The following is a 17,326-nucleotide window of genomic DNA, read 5'->3' as shown; positions in this document are numbered from 1 at the left end:
CTCTGGGTGGCTTTCCTGCCGCTCTCTATCTCAAAAGAGATTTCTACACCTGAATTTCTTTCTTTCTTTCTTTCTTTTTTTTTTTTTTTTTGAGACGGAGTCTCGCTCCGTCACCCAGGCTGGAGTGCGGTGGCGCGATCTCTACTCACTGCAAGCTCCGCCTCCTGGGTTCACGCCATTCTCCTGCCTCAGCCTCCCGTGTAGCTGGGACTACAAGCACCCGCCACCGCGCCCGGCTAATTTTGTATTTTAGTAGAGACAGGGTTTCACCGTGTTAGTCAGGATGGTCTCAATCTCCTGACCTCGTGATCCGCCCGTCTTGGCCTCCCAAAGTGCTGGGATTACAGGCGTGAGCCACCGCTCCCGGCCTACACCTGAATTTCAACTTCTCCCTCATCACTCACTTCTACTCCTCCTATCCCTGGCCAAAAAAATTTTGCAGTTTCCTTATCTTAGGTCACTGACACCAAGTGTACCACCATCTTTTCACAGACATGGGGTAGAAAAAGAAAGAAATCTTGGTAGCATGGCATGAAACAAATTAACATCTCTATCATGCACAAATATGGTTTCCCTCCACTGGCATGAAGGATCCAGAATGGCCTCTATGGCTGTTCTAGAATGAGTCTAAAGCTGACTGAGCAGCTAAACAGTATGAAAATCTGAACGGCCAAGCTCTGACTGCGGAGCATTAGCTCAGGCTAGAGTTAACACAAAAGACAAACGGGGCATGCCTTTATGATAAGAAAGAACATGTACATAAAGATAATTTAAAAACCACCATAATTTCTGGATCAACTTATTTATTTGACCGTATTCCCTTATATATTCCGAAGTTCAGAGCTCTGGCTGAGACTTCTGAGACACATCAAGCCCTGTAAGGGAGAGACGCTTTGACAAAGCCTCCTACAAAGACCTTTAGAGGCCTAATTATTAACTATCATGTATTTGTAGACACAGAAGCTTAAATCTTCAAGAGATGTCTGGCTTAAATGAAGAAAGAAATGAGGCCTTGCCATGGGATAAAAATGAAACCATAATCTTCAAAGGTAGTGTTTCAATCTGTTAAAATGACAATTCCTCACTCAAATCAGAGAAGGGAAACTGAAAAGCTAAAAACAAATGGAAACAGGTACTCTCACACACACACACAAACACACACGTGCACACAGTGCTATAGAGAAGCAAGACATTTACATCCATCAGAAATGTACGATTCTGCCTTGAAGCAAAATTCTTAATCAGGTTATAAATCGCTTTCCTATTACTATGCACACAGTCACTTCATCAAGTGCTGAATCCTAAGTAACAAAACTATAATTCATGCACTCAGATTTTAAAAATTCTTTCTTCAGCGGGAAAATAAATACACAACCGAGGCCTGCATCTCTGGGTTTGTAGTTTTTTAAAAATAAAAGATATGTTTCACATCATAGGCTAAAAAAATTGTCTGTACTCTTAACAAATGTGGAAAATATGAAAATATATTCCTTAGCAACCTCATCATCCCCTGCTAGTGAATCCTCTCTAAACCGTGTGGTTCTCTACTTCATGGATAACCAAATAAAATCACTCATTAAACATATATAACCATGAGGAGTAAAGACACGTGAACCCGGATGTGTTTAACAATCCCTAGATACCAGAATGAGGGGAACACATTCTAGAATGAGGGGAACTCTCTGGATACCAGACAGATAAGAATTATGCGTCATAAATACAGGGTCACATTTATAGATCTCAGCAACCCCAAGAGACGAAAGACAAAAGCATGATGACAATGATAACGGTTAACACTGATTATGCACTTCTTCCGTGCTGGGAACTTAACATTATTTCACCCAGTCTTTACAACTACCTTCTGGTAGTTACTAAAATCATTTCCATTTTGGAGATGTGGAAATCAAGGCTCAGAGTGAGGGTTAAGTTACAACTTGTGTAGATTCCCAATGGCTTTTTAATGGATCTCCCTTAGTGCCTCTGACACTTAAAGATTCCCTGACCATTGAAAACGTTACCACTAGTGTAACAGAAATTATCAAATTCTGGCAAATACCATGAATAGGGAGTCACACAATTGCCAATGATGCAACAGGGCATAAAAGGTACAGAATGGTGATCTAGGAGTCACTGGATTAAGAGTTAAAACCTGCTACATCTCCATACCTTACACACTGCTGTAACTAGCACTGAATCAGGTATTCCAGAAATGGCAGATGTTGTTTCCTACAACTATTATGTGTGTTTCTCTGCCCAAGTTCCTCAACTATATAAAATAAAGCAGCTGAACTTACACCACACGAAGGTTGTAAAGATTAAATGTAACCTTGTACAGAACCTAGTACCAAGGAAAAGTTTATTTTCCCCTAGTCAGTCTGGTGCAGACAGGAAGTAAATACTGCAATAATTCAGAGGGAAAATATCACCATTAGACAAATAAGGAAAAGTTTCAAAGACATCATGGGATTTGCATTTAGCTTCGAATAGACTTTGGAATTCGTACTGGTAAGGCAGGTTTCTGCTGAAGGGTAAGTGTGGGAATGGCTCACAGAGGCCTTTTGAGAGAGAGACTGTGGAACTACCAGGCACCTCTTCTATAAGAACATTCTTCCACACAAGTGGGTAAGTGGGTCCACAATAAGATTTCTTCTTCCTTTCAGCCATAATAATTATATGTTTGTTCCCTATTACTTCCTTGCATTTCAGAAGTATAAAAATTTCCAACTATTACTGTTCCCTAGTGCTACCCTCAGAGCCTCCACCAGGACAGTAACTGGCAAAGAGGGCCTGCTAAACATGTTTACAGAAGACAGTGGTAAGATCAAGTCCAAAGGTTCCTAATTTCCTATATGCCATATTATCAGCTATCTTCTTACTCTTTATTTCCCTCCACAGCATCGAGTGGATGGCTTAATTATTATTAGTTATTCTTGACTGCACTAGTTATTTCTGAGATCACAGTAATTCACAGAAATTCAGTCAGGTAGTAGCTCAATTTATAAGAGTAGCTGGATCCACCATTATCTGGATAAAATGAACAATCAACAGGCAAATGGGCAGAAACAACCAGTACCCTACCAGTCTAATAAGTTACTGTTTAACACAGGGGTGAAAATGGAAAAAAACTGCAGTTCTGCAACCTGCAGAAATATAAAAATCACATTATTTCTAAGAATTAAACCTATTCTAGAATTTCAATCGTTAGTCAATAATAAAAGACAAAGCAGTATCAGTTAAAAATTAGGCCAGACATGGTATATATTCCAAGTTCCTAAAAAGTTAGAAATCGGTACAACTCAGAGTATCAAACTACTTTTGCTGCCTGTTATAAGATCAGTTAGGAGTTCCTACAGGAAGGATTTGAGCCCAAACATAAAGCCCACCACATAATGTAGCATTGTCTTCTAATGTTTATACTTGAAAAGCAGTAATTTCAAGAAAATACAATATTTAATTCACCTCTGGGTCTCAACCTCATGCCCCTTTACTCCCTGTAAAAGTATTGTCAGCTAGAGCTACTACGCATTGGAATAAGATGTACTATTTTAGAAGTTACAGCACCAGTGGGGGTAGCCACCATCTGGGCTGCTCTTTGGCGTGGTGTCCTTATTTAGAAGACCAGTGTGAAATCTCAAAAGGCTTCCTCTCCAACTAAGATTGAGTTCTAAAGTCTGAAGCTAGAAATCTGGAAAAGGGTGGGGACATTTTTAAAATCCATTAAAGCAAATTTACATCAAGCAGGCTGAATTTGTTAATTTCTAAGTGGTATATATCACTTTCTGGGTAGTATAGATTGGAAATTTGTCCCTGCGCAAATCTCATGCTGAAATGCAATCCCCAATGTTGAAATGCAAATCCCTAATGTTAGAGGTAAAGCCTCTAACAGGTGTTTGGATCATGAGTGCAGATCCTTCATGAATGTCTTGAGCCATCCCCTTGGTGATAAGTGAGCTCCCATTCTGAGTTCACATGAGATCTGGTTGTATAAAAGAGCATGGCACACTTCCCTGCCCCACTTCCGCCATGTGAGACGTCTGCTCCTCCTTTGCCTACCATGACTGTAAGCTTTCTGAAGCCTCCCCAAAAGCAGATACCAGCACTATGCTTCCTGTACAGTGTGCAGAACTGTGAGCCAATTAAACCTTTTTTTTTTTTTTTTTTTTTTTGAGAGGGAGTCTCGCTCTGTTGCCCAGGCTGGAGTGCAATGTTGCAATCTCGGCTCACTGCAAGCTCTGCCTCCCCGGTTCAAGTGATTCTCCTGCCTCAGCCTCCTGAGTAGCTGGGATTATACACGCAAGGACCACCGCACCCAGCTAATCTTTGTATTTTTAGTAGAGATGGGGTTTCACTATGTTGCCCAGGCTGGTCTTGAACTCCTGACCTCAGGTGATCCACCCCGGGGCCTCAGCCTCCCAAAGTACTGGGATTACAGGCGTGAGCCACCATGCCTGGCCCAAGTCTCTTTTCTTTATATATTACCCAATCTCAGGTTCTTTATAGTAACCCAAGATTGGCCTAACATGCTAAGTATTAAAACTGGGAGAATTTTGAACTACACTCTACCCAGAGAACAAATGTGAAAATAAGATAGTTATGAATCATTTCTTATAAACCAAAGTTAAAGTCTTTTTTCCTTATAGTTGATGCACAAGACGGTCCACAAAACAGTCTAACACCCATGGAGAACCACTCAATGAGTTCTCTGTGGGGCTGTAACAGTAATCCTCTATCTGCATGCAACAACTAGTATCTAGACATCATTTATCGATGACCTGTGACTGGCTTCAGCACAGAAAGGTTGGTTACCAAGTAAGACCCTGTGAGTAGAAAATCTGCTGTGGGCATGTTTAAGTTTTTATGCTCTTCTCCTGTCAAATTAGCTGTAATAACTTGCCAATAACACATTAAAACTTCTTTAAGGATCTGTCATTTAGTTTAGCAGATGTCTTTAAAATGCATTATATTTCTATGGCAATTTACATTATTACCTTGACATTACCTTACTTCCATGAATAAAGTAAAGGGGTGCAGTTTATTTAAAATCAACTACTGGCTGGGCGTGGTGGTTCATGCCTGTAATCCCAGCACTTTGGGAGGCCGAGGTGGGTGAATCACTTGAAGTCGGTAGTTCGAAACCAGCCTGACCAACATGGAGAAACCCCGTCTCTATTAAAAATACAAAATTAGCCAGGCATGGTGACGCATGCCTGTAATCCCAGTTACCCGGGAGGCTGAGGCAGGAGAATCACTTGAACCCGGGAGGCAGAGGCTGCAATGAGCCCAGACTGTGCCACTGCACCCCAGCCTGGGCAACAAGAGCAAAACTCCATCTCAAAAAAACAAAAACAAAACCTACTTGCCACAAAAATTGCTCGCTCGTGTCCTGCTTTCCAAAAATATAACTATTGAAAGTCCAGGAATATGAGCTTGGGTGAAGGGAACTTGTTCAGTTTTTACTAAGACTAAACTTAAACTATAAACCTTCATTTAACATGGATTTTTATACTGCTTCAGGTCTCAAAAGAGAACATTACAATCCCCAAACACTAAATCACTTGTCTCTTTTAAGAGTTACTGGAGCAGCATTATGCTGAAAGTGACAGTCTGGCTCTGTTCTGTTGTTAATGCAGCACAGATTTGCTGGCCAACTGCAACTGGCTGTAAGTCCTTATCGCAAATAAAACTATTTTTGTGCCATTTCTATTTTTCACTTAAACGTCACCACCTCTTCAAGACTCAGGACCTGTCAAGTGTTCTGTTGCCAAGACTATGCCTGTCAGAAAGGTCAGCATCCAGTACCTTCCAGTTGGGTCCCAAAGGGCCTCTCTTGGTCTTGACTGACTGGAATAATGCTGGGTCTTCATCAGCTTTGTAGTCCTGCAAAGCAAAACAAAGTCAGAGGCAGAGAAGAAAACCAGAGAATATTCTTTAACCTTGCCAGAACAGCTCTTTGCAGCTACCAAAACACATGACAGAAATCAATTAGACTCACTGTGCTTTTGTATAAAAGTAGAAAAATGCTCAGGACCTGTCCATTGTTTTCAGTTTGGTTTCCTTTGCTAAACTTTCACCTTGGGCTAAATAACTACATAATAAGAAATAATAAAAGTCTTAGACTAGCAATCCACTCTGACTGGTTACTGGACAGCTGTCTCCAAGAACAAACCTTCCAACAATGTTTTAATAATTTAAGCATTTTGATAAATGGATAATCACATTCAAAGAATAAAACATACCCATCCCAGTTTTGACACTACAGGGAGATGATGACACTGGACTGTTAACGCTGGCCAAAGCAACTACTGTGGCTGGGAACAAAATCAGAACTATGGATTCTGCAGCATCCTCCAACCTCTTCCTACAGTTGGGTCTGTGGTGGACATCTCCATTTTGTGACTGGCCTCTCCAAACCCTCGTTCAGAGAGCCCTGGGGTACCCATGGCTTGGCTTCCTCACAGAAGGAGTGCACTCATGTCAGCCCCCCACTGTCAAAGGAGGCGAGGGAGGGGTGTCACGGGACTGCCTCAGTTATATACCACAGGGGAATGGCTCTAAAATAAAAGTTTTATTCAGGGTTCTAGTGTGTGTAAATTGTTTCCCTTAGTATATCCTTTTCCTGACAGAATGGAGGAAATGAAAAAAGAAAATCTTTTAAAATCTACCCGCTTTACAAAAGTTCTCTTGTCATTATACACACACACACACACACTCTCTCTCTCTCTCTCTCTCTATCTCTCCAGAAAAAAAGATAAAATTACTTTTGAAGAGCTAGAGCCCAGATTAACAATAATAATAAGAGAGACTTACAACAGTAACTTGACCATGGTCAGTTGGTCAGTTTAAAACATTACAAAGAAAGAGAGGTGGGAAGAGTCCCTTGCTTCTTGAGCAGACTTTCTGACTCTGGGGTCTTTTACGGAATTTGTGAAGAGACCCCATACTTAGCGAAAAATGTTCAGATATGTCAGATATGAAACCTTAACTAAAATCACTGTTCTAGAGATAAGGGCAGTACAAGCAAAAGCAAGAACTGAACATGCTCTACAGTATAATACGAACTTTCCGCAAATCAAAAAAAAAAAAAAATGTTGAGAAGCAGCCACCCAAAACTTAACAGTTACTCAGTAAGTGCATATGCCATGTTAATAATTCCTAAAGAGAAAGTTATAAACAAATTATGTGAGGAAAGAAAAATGCTCAGTTCAGAGAGAAAACAAAACTTTAAAGAAAGATAACTGTGTAAATATGTGACCCAGAACTTGAAGCCTCTCTAAAGGTTGTCTACAAAAGGACCAACAATAACCTAAAATTACGGAACAAGCAAATAGGTCTCACCATACTGAGTCTTAATGCTTTAAAACATGCAATGTGGCATAGCCACAGGCATCAGCATTACCCAGGAATGACAAACTGGGATGGACAGTCTGCAAGGAGCTGGACAACTGGACTTACTTCCTATGTCTGGGCAGAGCAGCAGAAAGCTCAGTTACTGTCAGCAAGTATGAGTTCTTAAACTTCAATTTTGAACTTCATCCTAAAAATGAATAACTCTACTTCTGATTGACAAAAGAATCAACTGTGTGTACAGGTGGTTTCAAGACCTGGATTCACAATGAGAAATAAGCTACTCTATTAACATAAATTAACCTGCAACACCATAAAACATTTTCTTCTAGGTCAGAGGCTTGGAATTAAAACCTAAAAGCAAGCTCATTTTTTTTTTCAAAAATTGAAAGTATTTAACATTGTATCAAATAATTACTTTCAGCATCATTTCCCTCAATCAAAATCTAGTTATTGAACAGCCATCATATAGAAGGTAGCACACCAGATGTTATTAATAAGAGGTAATTCAAGGAAACAGATGAAGTAAAGGAGAACCAACACAGTTCTGGCTCCTAAAGAATCAGTCTAGTTAGGATAAAGAAAGAGGCAAACAAAGAACAGGTAACTCAAACACCAGGAAGTACCTGTTAACTGCCAACAGAGAATGGAGACAATTACTGTCAGAATCAAAACCAAACAAAACCAGCAAAGGAAACGCACTTTTAAAATGGATTTTAAAATCACGTTTAACAGGAGAAAAATCTGAACTATGGATTCACAGAATCACAGAAGTGAAATGAACCTTAAAGACCACCCAAGCTCCTTCATTTGAAAGATGCTAAAACCACAGTCTGACAAGGACGTGGTAGGGCTCACCTACCCCAGCACTTCAACTCAAGCCTCCTTAGCCTCGGTCCTGGGCACATTCTGGTACACCACACAGGATGATGGCAAAAGGTGTCAACAAATGCCAGATAATCAAACCACGTTTCAAAAATACCAAGAAGCTGCAGCACTAGAGATATCAAAGTGGATTTTCCTATGAAGCACAACTGTGTGTATGTAAAATATCATACACATATACATATGTATATATGAAATGAAGTCTTCCCCTCTCTGCTTTTTCTCCTCTTGAATACAAAGCAGAAAAATATTAAAGATATTATACTGAAAACGTAACAAAACCCAATTATTAACAATAGCACTTTAACCTTGAAAGATGAGAATAATGAATCTTGTCAAAACCTAGGAATTTCTGTTTTACATTAGTTTGAATATGAAGAATATGTAAATGTTTAATCAGCTGAATTAAGTGGCAAGATATTAAGATGCAGGAAGTAGCTTTTTAACAACCTCAGTTTTGTATTTCCACAACAAACACCTAATTTTTTGAACAGTATCTTCTTTGCTACATTTTCACTGTTGGGTATCTAGTTTGGTCTTGCTATATCTGAAAACTGAACGATTTATGTCCGTATCACAATGAACAAATATATTCCTTCATGTATGACAGTTTCAGCATACAGAATGCAACCTCAGCTACCAATTATAGCTGCAAATGAGCAATAGTGTGGAATGAGACAGCCTGCTGGCTTTGTTAGTATTCTGTCTCCTTTGGGATCCCATGGGGAAAGGGGAGGCTCTGATGAAGAGAAGCCCTTGGCTCATGGTTTATTGTGCTTGCCACCAGCTGCAGACTTCTCATCTCATTAGTTCTTTTAGAATACTGTGGGTGAAGACAGCTGTAGCCTACTTGAGTCTTCAGCTCCTGGGTATTCTGAAGGCTGAATTTGCTATGCACTTTCTGTAATCCTTGGGAAAAAAAGAGAGCAAATTCACCAGGCTAAGGAAATGCATTTTTAAAATGGGTTTTAAAATCATGTTTAAAAGTAGAAAAATCTTATTGCTAAGGTGCATTGTGTTTAAAATTTTTTATGATTCAACTTTAATTATCTGTATAATGCCCAGAGGCCTGGCCAGGATAAGGGCTTAGTAAAACCATCATTATCAAGTTAGGTGTAATATCCCTAGACACTACTTGCTCCACCAATAATAGTGCCTGAACAACGAAAAAATACAATGGTATCAGCATAAGGTATATTCGGATTAGTGTTAATACAACTCTATTTAATTGAAAACTCTTATTTAAAAAAAACAGGCAGGATACCCTTTGGAGAACAAAATAAAATATAATATGGTAAATAAATGGATTACTGAGGCTCCACACTGGAGCCACAGAATACACTCACTAATTTCTTATAAATAACTGTTTTCTGTCACTGGAATACTAAAGTTGTGCTACCTCTTGGGTGTACATCTGTTGCTCACTACAGATCTCAACAGAAACTCTCAATAGAAACCAGATTCATTTCGAATACAAAGAATATTAGTTTTATGAATCTTTGAGAATAGTGGCTGCCCCCAAAAATGAAAGTACAAAATCTGTCTGTGCTGAGCCAAACAAAATGTCCCTGAGCCCAGATTTAACTCCTAATTATGAATGGGGAAGTGAGTAGGAGGTGGGGGGCAGGCTGGTAGAGTTTCTTGACAGCTTGTGGAAAAATTGAGATGAGCTCCAGACACCAGAAATTGCTTAAATAACCAAGCATGGGTTACCAGAGGTGAGGCGAAGTGTAAACTAAGGAAAAAGAGTACCCAAACCACAAGCATTAGCAACTTCTTGGCACCTGCTTATAAAAGATCAACCCCTATTTTCCACCCTGTGGAGAGGGGGTGTTTTATTGGGTAAACATAAAAGCTTGAGAGAGAGATTAGGATCCTGCAGTCTGCTATATAAAATGCTTTCCTTTAGCATACAATGATTAATTAGGTATCTATTAAAATAGCTCAAAGATAATCATTAAGTTTAAATGCATGGGTATTGCAGCTCAACTTAGCAAGGCTTATTTCCTCTAATCACTTCTTAAAAATAAAGCCCAGGATGGAGGATAAAGCTGAATTAAATATGAAGATAAATAACAATCATCATTGATTAGCACTGCCCTGAATTTTCCAGTATTGGGGCACCTAAATGAGCTCCTGGATCCTATCACTGTTGACCCTAATGCCAAACGAGTAACTCGAGCTGACAAAATTCAAGCGAGACTCCAAAGAGTAAGTAAGCCCATTTTAAAAAAAAATGTTTGCATTAAATTTTACAAAAGCAAATAACAGAGGTGTAAAGAGAAATAACATTTACTAACTTGTTTAAGAAACTGATTTCAACAGTTATTTTCAAATAAGCAGCTTTCTTTTCTATTTTTAATTACATCTCCCTAGTGACTCCTCAACCTTTCAGGTTCCCACAGAGTACCATTAATATAGTATAAGTAAATCTCATTAATTCAGGTCCTACCACCTTGGAATACATAATCGTTCGGACAGGGGCTGGGCTGAAGTTTATCTTTGCATGATCTATAAAAAAAACATTTGCTACACAAATTAATAGAGTAACAAGATCTCAGGAGGGCTGTTTAAACAGTTCAGAAGTGTTTTAGAGCAATTCAGAAGCATTCATTTGCATATAATTATTATGCTAATTACAAATCATTCTTATCTATTCATTAAAGCAGATTCCCAAAGGACCACTAATTGTCAATAACTTGTTGGCCTAGTTTCTGTTACTGAATGTACCTCAGAGGGACAAAACTCCATTAAAAAATATTCTATAATTCAGCCCTCTCATTAAACCTTACTGGCTTGCCACCAATGAATCCTAAAAGCTGAATTTTAAACAACTGTATTGAGAACTGAGAAATGCAGTCAAATCTATACCCTTGAACAGAACACTTTTACACTTTTTTTGGGTAATCTTTTTGATCTCACAGAGACCCTCCATAGTGTCCTGAGATAGTGGGGGTGAGCCTGGCATGTGCGTGGTGGGGAGGGTAGCAGGGGTTGTCAATAGCTCTACGCTGTGTTGCCACTGTGGTCCACATGAGGTGGCTCCGTCTATAGTACTGCTAGGCTAGAGCACAACTAATCACTCACTCCATTCTTTCTGATCTTATCCTTATCACCAGCATTGTCATGTTTATGAAGGCAGACCCCTAAAGCCTTTGGAAGGATACAAATTAATAGAGAAAGAAATCAGAATGTCAGCCCTGAAAAAAAGTTACAACCAGATGGCTATGTGACACACTCCATATCCTACAACACAGCAAGGAAACCAAATAGCTGTGCTCCGAGATAAGATGGGAAAGTGAGGCCCAAAGGAGCAAGCTCTTGAGATTCCTGTATAGCCCAGAGCTACAGGAGCTAGTGAGCTGCCTTAAGCCGCTGCCCATGGGCTACACCCCAGCACTCTACTCAGGGGAGATGGGTTACTGCTTTGGGCAGTTCATGCACAAATATACAATATATTTATTATTGTAATATTGTATTTATTACTAGTATATGTTTATATATTACAGCTCTTAAAAATGAAGGTATTTCAAACTCTATACACCAATGAAATGAGTTTTAACAAACAAGTTGATTCCATAAAGGTACTTGTTAAACATTATATATTTTAAAATTATACTGCATATATCTGAAATGTGATACGTTTAGAAAAGTTTTACTTACAAAATGCATGTTTCCTTAAATGATAGTAAATCACTGACCAAATTATATCAATTTCCTTAAACTGAAATGGGGGAAAACACCCTATTAGAAATTCAAAGTGAGCCCTCTCTCACTCTGAATGTTAGTTCATGATTTCGCCTTCAGCTTCTAAGTCCCAAGATTCCATTTAATTCATTAGCATTCAGTTAACAAATATTAAATATGAAAAAGTTAAAATATGAAAAAAAGTAAACTTTTTTTTACAGTAAGAACAAAATCCAATAAACAAAATCATTTCTGCTACCATTTTGAAGCACACACTTATGTGGCAGGCGCCCACATTCTTCCAGTTAAGGCTCAAAAACTTGAAAAAAAGGTACTGGACTATCACCACCACTAGGGGCAAGGAAGTGAAATTCTTTGCCAGAGTCCACCATCGCTTAGTCCTGCCAGAGCCAGGACTCAGATGCCACCCTGACACCAAAGCCAATCATGATCCTTTATTGCAAAAATGCGATTTACACTCTACCATTTGATTAGACTCAAGTACCTGAAGGGATGCTTGCTCCCTCTCAGCCTAGAGAGCCTTCCCTAAAAAAGAGTTTACACTGAAAAGGGGCTTTTATAAGAAATGCTGAAAAGGGGCTTTTATAAGAAATGCACTTTAAAACTTGACTTGGAGCTGTTTATACTTATTTCTTTAAAATATCTGCCATGAGCTGCTCAAAACATTTTCTGGCTCTCAGAGAATTTCATCCCCACCCAAGGAACTAGAGCAAATCCTATTCACACCCCATCATCTCCATTACCCTCCCCGCCCTTTTTACTTTTAAAACATGGAAGAAATTAGGAATAAACCTTAAATTAACAATGGGTTCTAGTGAAAAAGCATTTTGTACAAAACATGCTTGTACACATCATTTTTTTTTTTTTTCTGAGACAGAGCTTCCCTCTTGTTGTCCAGGCTAGAGTGCAATGGCGTGATCTCAGCTCACTGCAACTTCCGCCTCCCTGGTTCAAGCAATTCTCCTGCCCAGTAGCTGGGATTACAGGAATGTGCCACCACACTCAGCTAATTTTGCATTTTTAGTAGAGACGGGGTTTCTCCATGTTGGTCAGGATGGTCTCGAACTCCCAACTTAGGTGATCTACCTGCCTCAGCATCCCAAAGTGCTGGGATTACAGGCGTGAGCCACTGCATCCAGTTAATAAAATTTTAAAATCCTTGCTAATGTTTAAAGCAAGCACAACATAAGCAATATGTCGTTTTCCCACAAGAGGGCACTGCTATCCAACCATGCCTTCAAATATAGTGGACATTTTCTAAATCTACTACTGGAAATGACCTGAAAGTGTGTGACCATGTAAGGCAGTAGAATAATGTAGGAAACATTTTCACATTTCTTTTTAATAGAAACCATGCCTACATTTATTTATATCTTCTTTGAAGATGGGGGAAAAAATCTCTAACTTACTACAAAAGACCTTGACAACAGTCTGTTTCACAGTGCAGTAAAGGCGAGATGAGACAAGCGTTTGACAAACAGAAATTTCTTAAGCATAACCAAAATCACTGCTACCTCAAAACGCGTATTTGAGGTGCTTTCCCCCTAAGTTCAGGAAAGCTATTATCACATGCATTCATCTCGAGTGAGGAGTTGGGTCACAATTCTCATGTTTTTAGTATGCATACATCTTAATAAAGAGTTTTTGGATCACATACCCTAGTGATAAGTAACACATTTTTAAGCCAGAAATGAATGTCTAGGTTCATTTTAACAGCAAAAGGACGTGGTACTCTACCGAGATCAAGTGTGTGTCTGCTCACGCCGAAGAAAACAACCAAAGCAGCATTTGGCAACCATAGGCCCGGCTAGGACTGGCTGGATCTCAGCCACAGACTTCTAATAAACAAAAGCTCTTTTCAGTCTAAAGAGCTGGGTAGCCACTGCACAGCTCCAAGAAGCAGAAAGCCCTTCTTAGGAAATAAGCAGCAGCAGTTGGAACAAATGTAACATCTAAAACACAGGAGTTTCTTGAAAGCTGTGGGAGAGAACCAAAAGGACTGCTGACCATTTAGGGTATCATCTACCAAAAATTAATTTGGAGGATGTATTAGGTTCACCCGTAAGAAAATGTCATTTTTGGAGCTCAAAAGCTTACAAATATTAACCATTTCACATGGCTTCAACCAATATTTAACTCTTTCTGGTCATGTTCCATCATTCTTTTTATTTTGAAAAGAAAAAAGTTTTAATATTATAAAGATTATCTAGAGAGTGCAATTACAAAGTGTTTCTAAAGACAGTGCAGTAAAGCACGTGTTACCAAGACTATCTACTCAAATATGCAACACCTGGGCACTGTCTCAGAGACTGTATGATCAAAAGAAAAGATATACCAAATCCTTCTGAGAGCACAAGAAACAAGCACTGCTTAAGGTTTGACCAAAACTTACATGCCCCTAAGATTCAATCCAAATAAATTAAACCCAGTTTCATCAGTTTGCCAACTTTTAGAAAATAATATGTTTAAAAAGAGCAAAATATCTTTTTTTTAAACAATAAAACAATTAAGAAGTGTCAGGTTGCTCACTAAAAAACTCAAATAATGGAATGGTATGTTCAAAGTAAAAAGAACTAATGTACAGAAAAGCAAATCATTTATGTTCATTCCCAAAGGCAACTGATATTTCAAAAAAACAGGTACTGGCTTAGTATATTCCTGCCCTCAACTAAAACAGGACACTGTTCTTCCTACCAAGACATACTCACCAAATAAAGAACAGGCAAAAAGTACAAACTTTAAAAACCAATTCATTTTCTTTGACATCGCAATCCTTAAAAAGATTCACCTGAGACTTCTACAAGCTGCTGAGAAACAGTTTAGATGAGCCCAACAATCCCATTGTTGAGTCCTTTGACAAGCAATTAAAATGGCTGTTCATTTAGTAAATTGCAAAACTCCAAAACTCGTGACTCTGATTAGTCTTTGAACTTTGACTATGGCTGCAGCCTGGTGCCCAGCGCTGGTCTGTATCAGCTGTAAGGAAAAAAAACCCTTTGGTGAAGGAGCACTCACATACTACACAACCAACAGTTGGAACTTGTAAGTCACTTTAACACACTTTAGCATGTCCGCAATTAAGAATCTCACACTCTCTTTAGACAAATACAATTGTTCCTTTAACTGGAGAAAGATTCATCAGAGCAACACGGAACAAGTAGTAAGTTCCAATGTTTATTAAATGAACAAATGGGAAAACGTATGAGTGGTGTTCCCTGTAAGTACCCACACCAAAACACATCTTTGGGTGTCCAATCCTTTTACTCTATTGCACGTATGCGAACTTCAAAATACATCAGAGGTCAGCAGTTGTGGGAGGAGGTGACCAAGACTACTGATAAAAACTGAGGTTTCAGGGGACTAGAGAAGACGGATGGAAGAACAGGTGCTGCCTGTTTCCTTCAAGGAAATTAAGAATGCTCTTAACATATTGCAAAGGAAGAAACATCATATAGCAAAAGTTGTTCTAGAATGACAAAAATAAAATCAGCAGCTCTGCATTAGAGTCCTGGCTTCCCTTCCACTGCTTACATGGCTGAGGAGTTACAGCAGTTCCCTGGGCTACAAATTCTTTAACAGTATAAATAAAGATTGAGGGGAACACTGTTGTACCATGCATGGCCTCCAACTGAGATTCCTTCTGCTTCCAAAATCCTAGAAGAGTGCCTGCACTACAATCTTCACCATTAATAATGTATACTAGAATGCAGCTTCTCAAAGGTGGGCATGCACAGGAATTGCCTGGAGGGCTAGAAAGAGCCCTGAGCCCTACTCCAAAGATTCTAAACAGGGAGGGGGCAACAAATTTGCATTTCTAATAAGCTGCCTGTGGGCAGACCACACTTGAATGCAAAGGGACTCAGGGTTTTGGCTTGAGTCCTAATAAAGGCTTTGACAGGCAAGCTCTGAAGTTAGCCAAAAATGCTCCCCAGCGACCCTCAGGGGCTCTAAAAAGAACCACCTCTTAACTTCCATGCAATCTTCAGAGAACTGGACTAGTGGACAGACCCAGCCCACAACTCCGACTCATGCATGTACAGACCTGCCTAATGACCGTGGTCTCCAAAGGAGACCAAACTGGGGACAGGACGGGGGAGGGGTGTGAGTGAGCTGGACTCGGCAGAGGTGTTGCAAAGGAGGCTGAGCTGATTATCAGCAGCCTCATCCTCCCACTTGGGAGTGCCTGCGTCCTCTGGGGTATTAAGGAAAAAAATGTGACTAGTGAGTGGACCCACAGCTTTGCCACAGAAGCTGGTGCTGAAAAAGCTGCTTGCATGAAGTGTTTCTGCTGGAAAGAGATGTTGCAGACTGGTCCAGAGTCTCAACAGCAGCAACAATCCAAGGACCACAGTGTAGGGAGGGAAGGCTGGCTGCCTGGGGCAGGCAGGGGGGCTGCAGAAGGGATGTAGCACCCTTGAAGCCCATAATTGTGTCCCCATTACCCCCTGGGGGGACATTTGCAAATGAGGAAAGGTACCAGAAAAAAGGATGGAGATTTTGGGTAAATATGACAGTGGAAATTATATTCATGGGCAGGTAAGGAAGAGGCACATGAGAGTAACAACTACGGTGAAGTTAAAAAGGACAAAAAGATGGACGTGATATGAATGAACTCTGAGCTTTATCTTAGGAACACAACAAACTTACTGTGATAGCCCACAAAACAGGGGCCCCTCCTACACTACAGGGAAGTTCCCTATCAATCAGAGCGTACCCTGCACATTCTGTGACCCAAAACCAATATGGCACACGAGTTTCTCGCTTGTGTCTCTTCCTTTCAGGAACATCATCCTTGGTGATGCTGAAATGCTATGGTCATGGCACTGTGGTCACACAATGCTAATGCTTGATCTTGAACCATCTCATTTAGGAAAAATTTCACCATGAATTGAAGCATTACACTCAAACATGCTGAAAGATGAGGGGAAAAATTTCATTCCCTCTTTTAAATTTGCTTCATTTTAATATTAAATAGATCCAGATTTTAAACTACAAGTCCCAAACAATTTAATGCTTTTATATCATTACTATTTCCTTATTATTAACACGTAAAAAACACTCAGATGTTAAGATGCATCACTTTTAGGTATGTAAGCCTTAAAATTTTGAATTAAACATTGTTTCTACTTAAAAAGTACCTTGAAAATTATACAAATAAAGTCACATAGTATGTACTATAGAGGAAGGCTGATACAATCCTTTCTTGTTACACATAAATATCTAAAAATGTGGTTCCAATTTCTTTTTTTTCCTAAACCATGCTCATTTTCTTTCAAATTACTTCCAAAAACGAAGATCTCTCTGATGTTAATCATGTGTATACTTCGGCTTACACTTTAAAGAGTCTTCCTCTCCCGGGAAGTGACTTTTGTATACAAATCATGGAAAG

The 17,326-nt window shown here is 39.5% G+C and overlaps 1 protein-coding gene across 4 annotated transcripts in view; it reads right to left on the bottom strand.

Annotated features, from left to right (window-relative positions):
• PITPNB (phosphatidylinositol transfer protein beta) overlaps positions 1-17,326 on the bottom strand; it is a 69,783-nt gene that overhangs the window by 18,970 nt on the left and 33,487 nt on the right. For all 4 annotated transcript variants that reach the window (XM_017852957.1, XM_017852951.1, XM_017852940.1 and 1 more), the window contains exon 8: positions 5,800-5,877. In XM_017852957.1, coding sequence (XP_017708446.1) covers positions 5,800-5,877 — 78 coding nt within the window. The remainder of the gene's footprint in view (positions 1-5,799; positions 5,878-17,326) is intronic.

This window comes from Rhinopithecus bieti, unplaced genomic scaffold (genome assembly GCF_001698545.2).
Source record: "Rhinopithecus bieti isolate Rb0 unplaced genomic scaffold, ASM169854v2 scaffold_2314, whole genome shotgun sequence".
Taxonomy (NCBI): Eukaryota; Metazoa; Chordata; class Mammalia; order Primates; family Cercopithecidae; genus Rhinopithecus; species Rhinopithecus bieti.
This window is presented reverse-complemented; position numbering and strand designations above follow the sequence as displayed.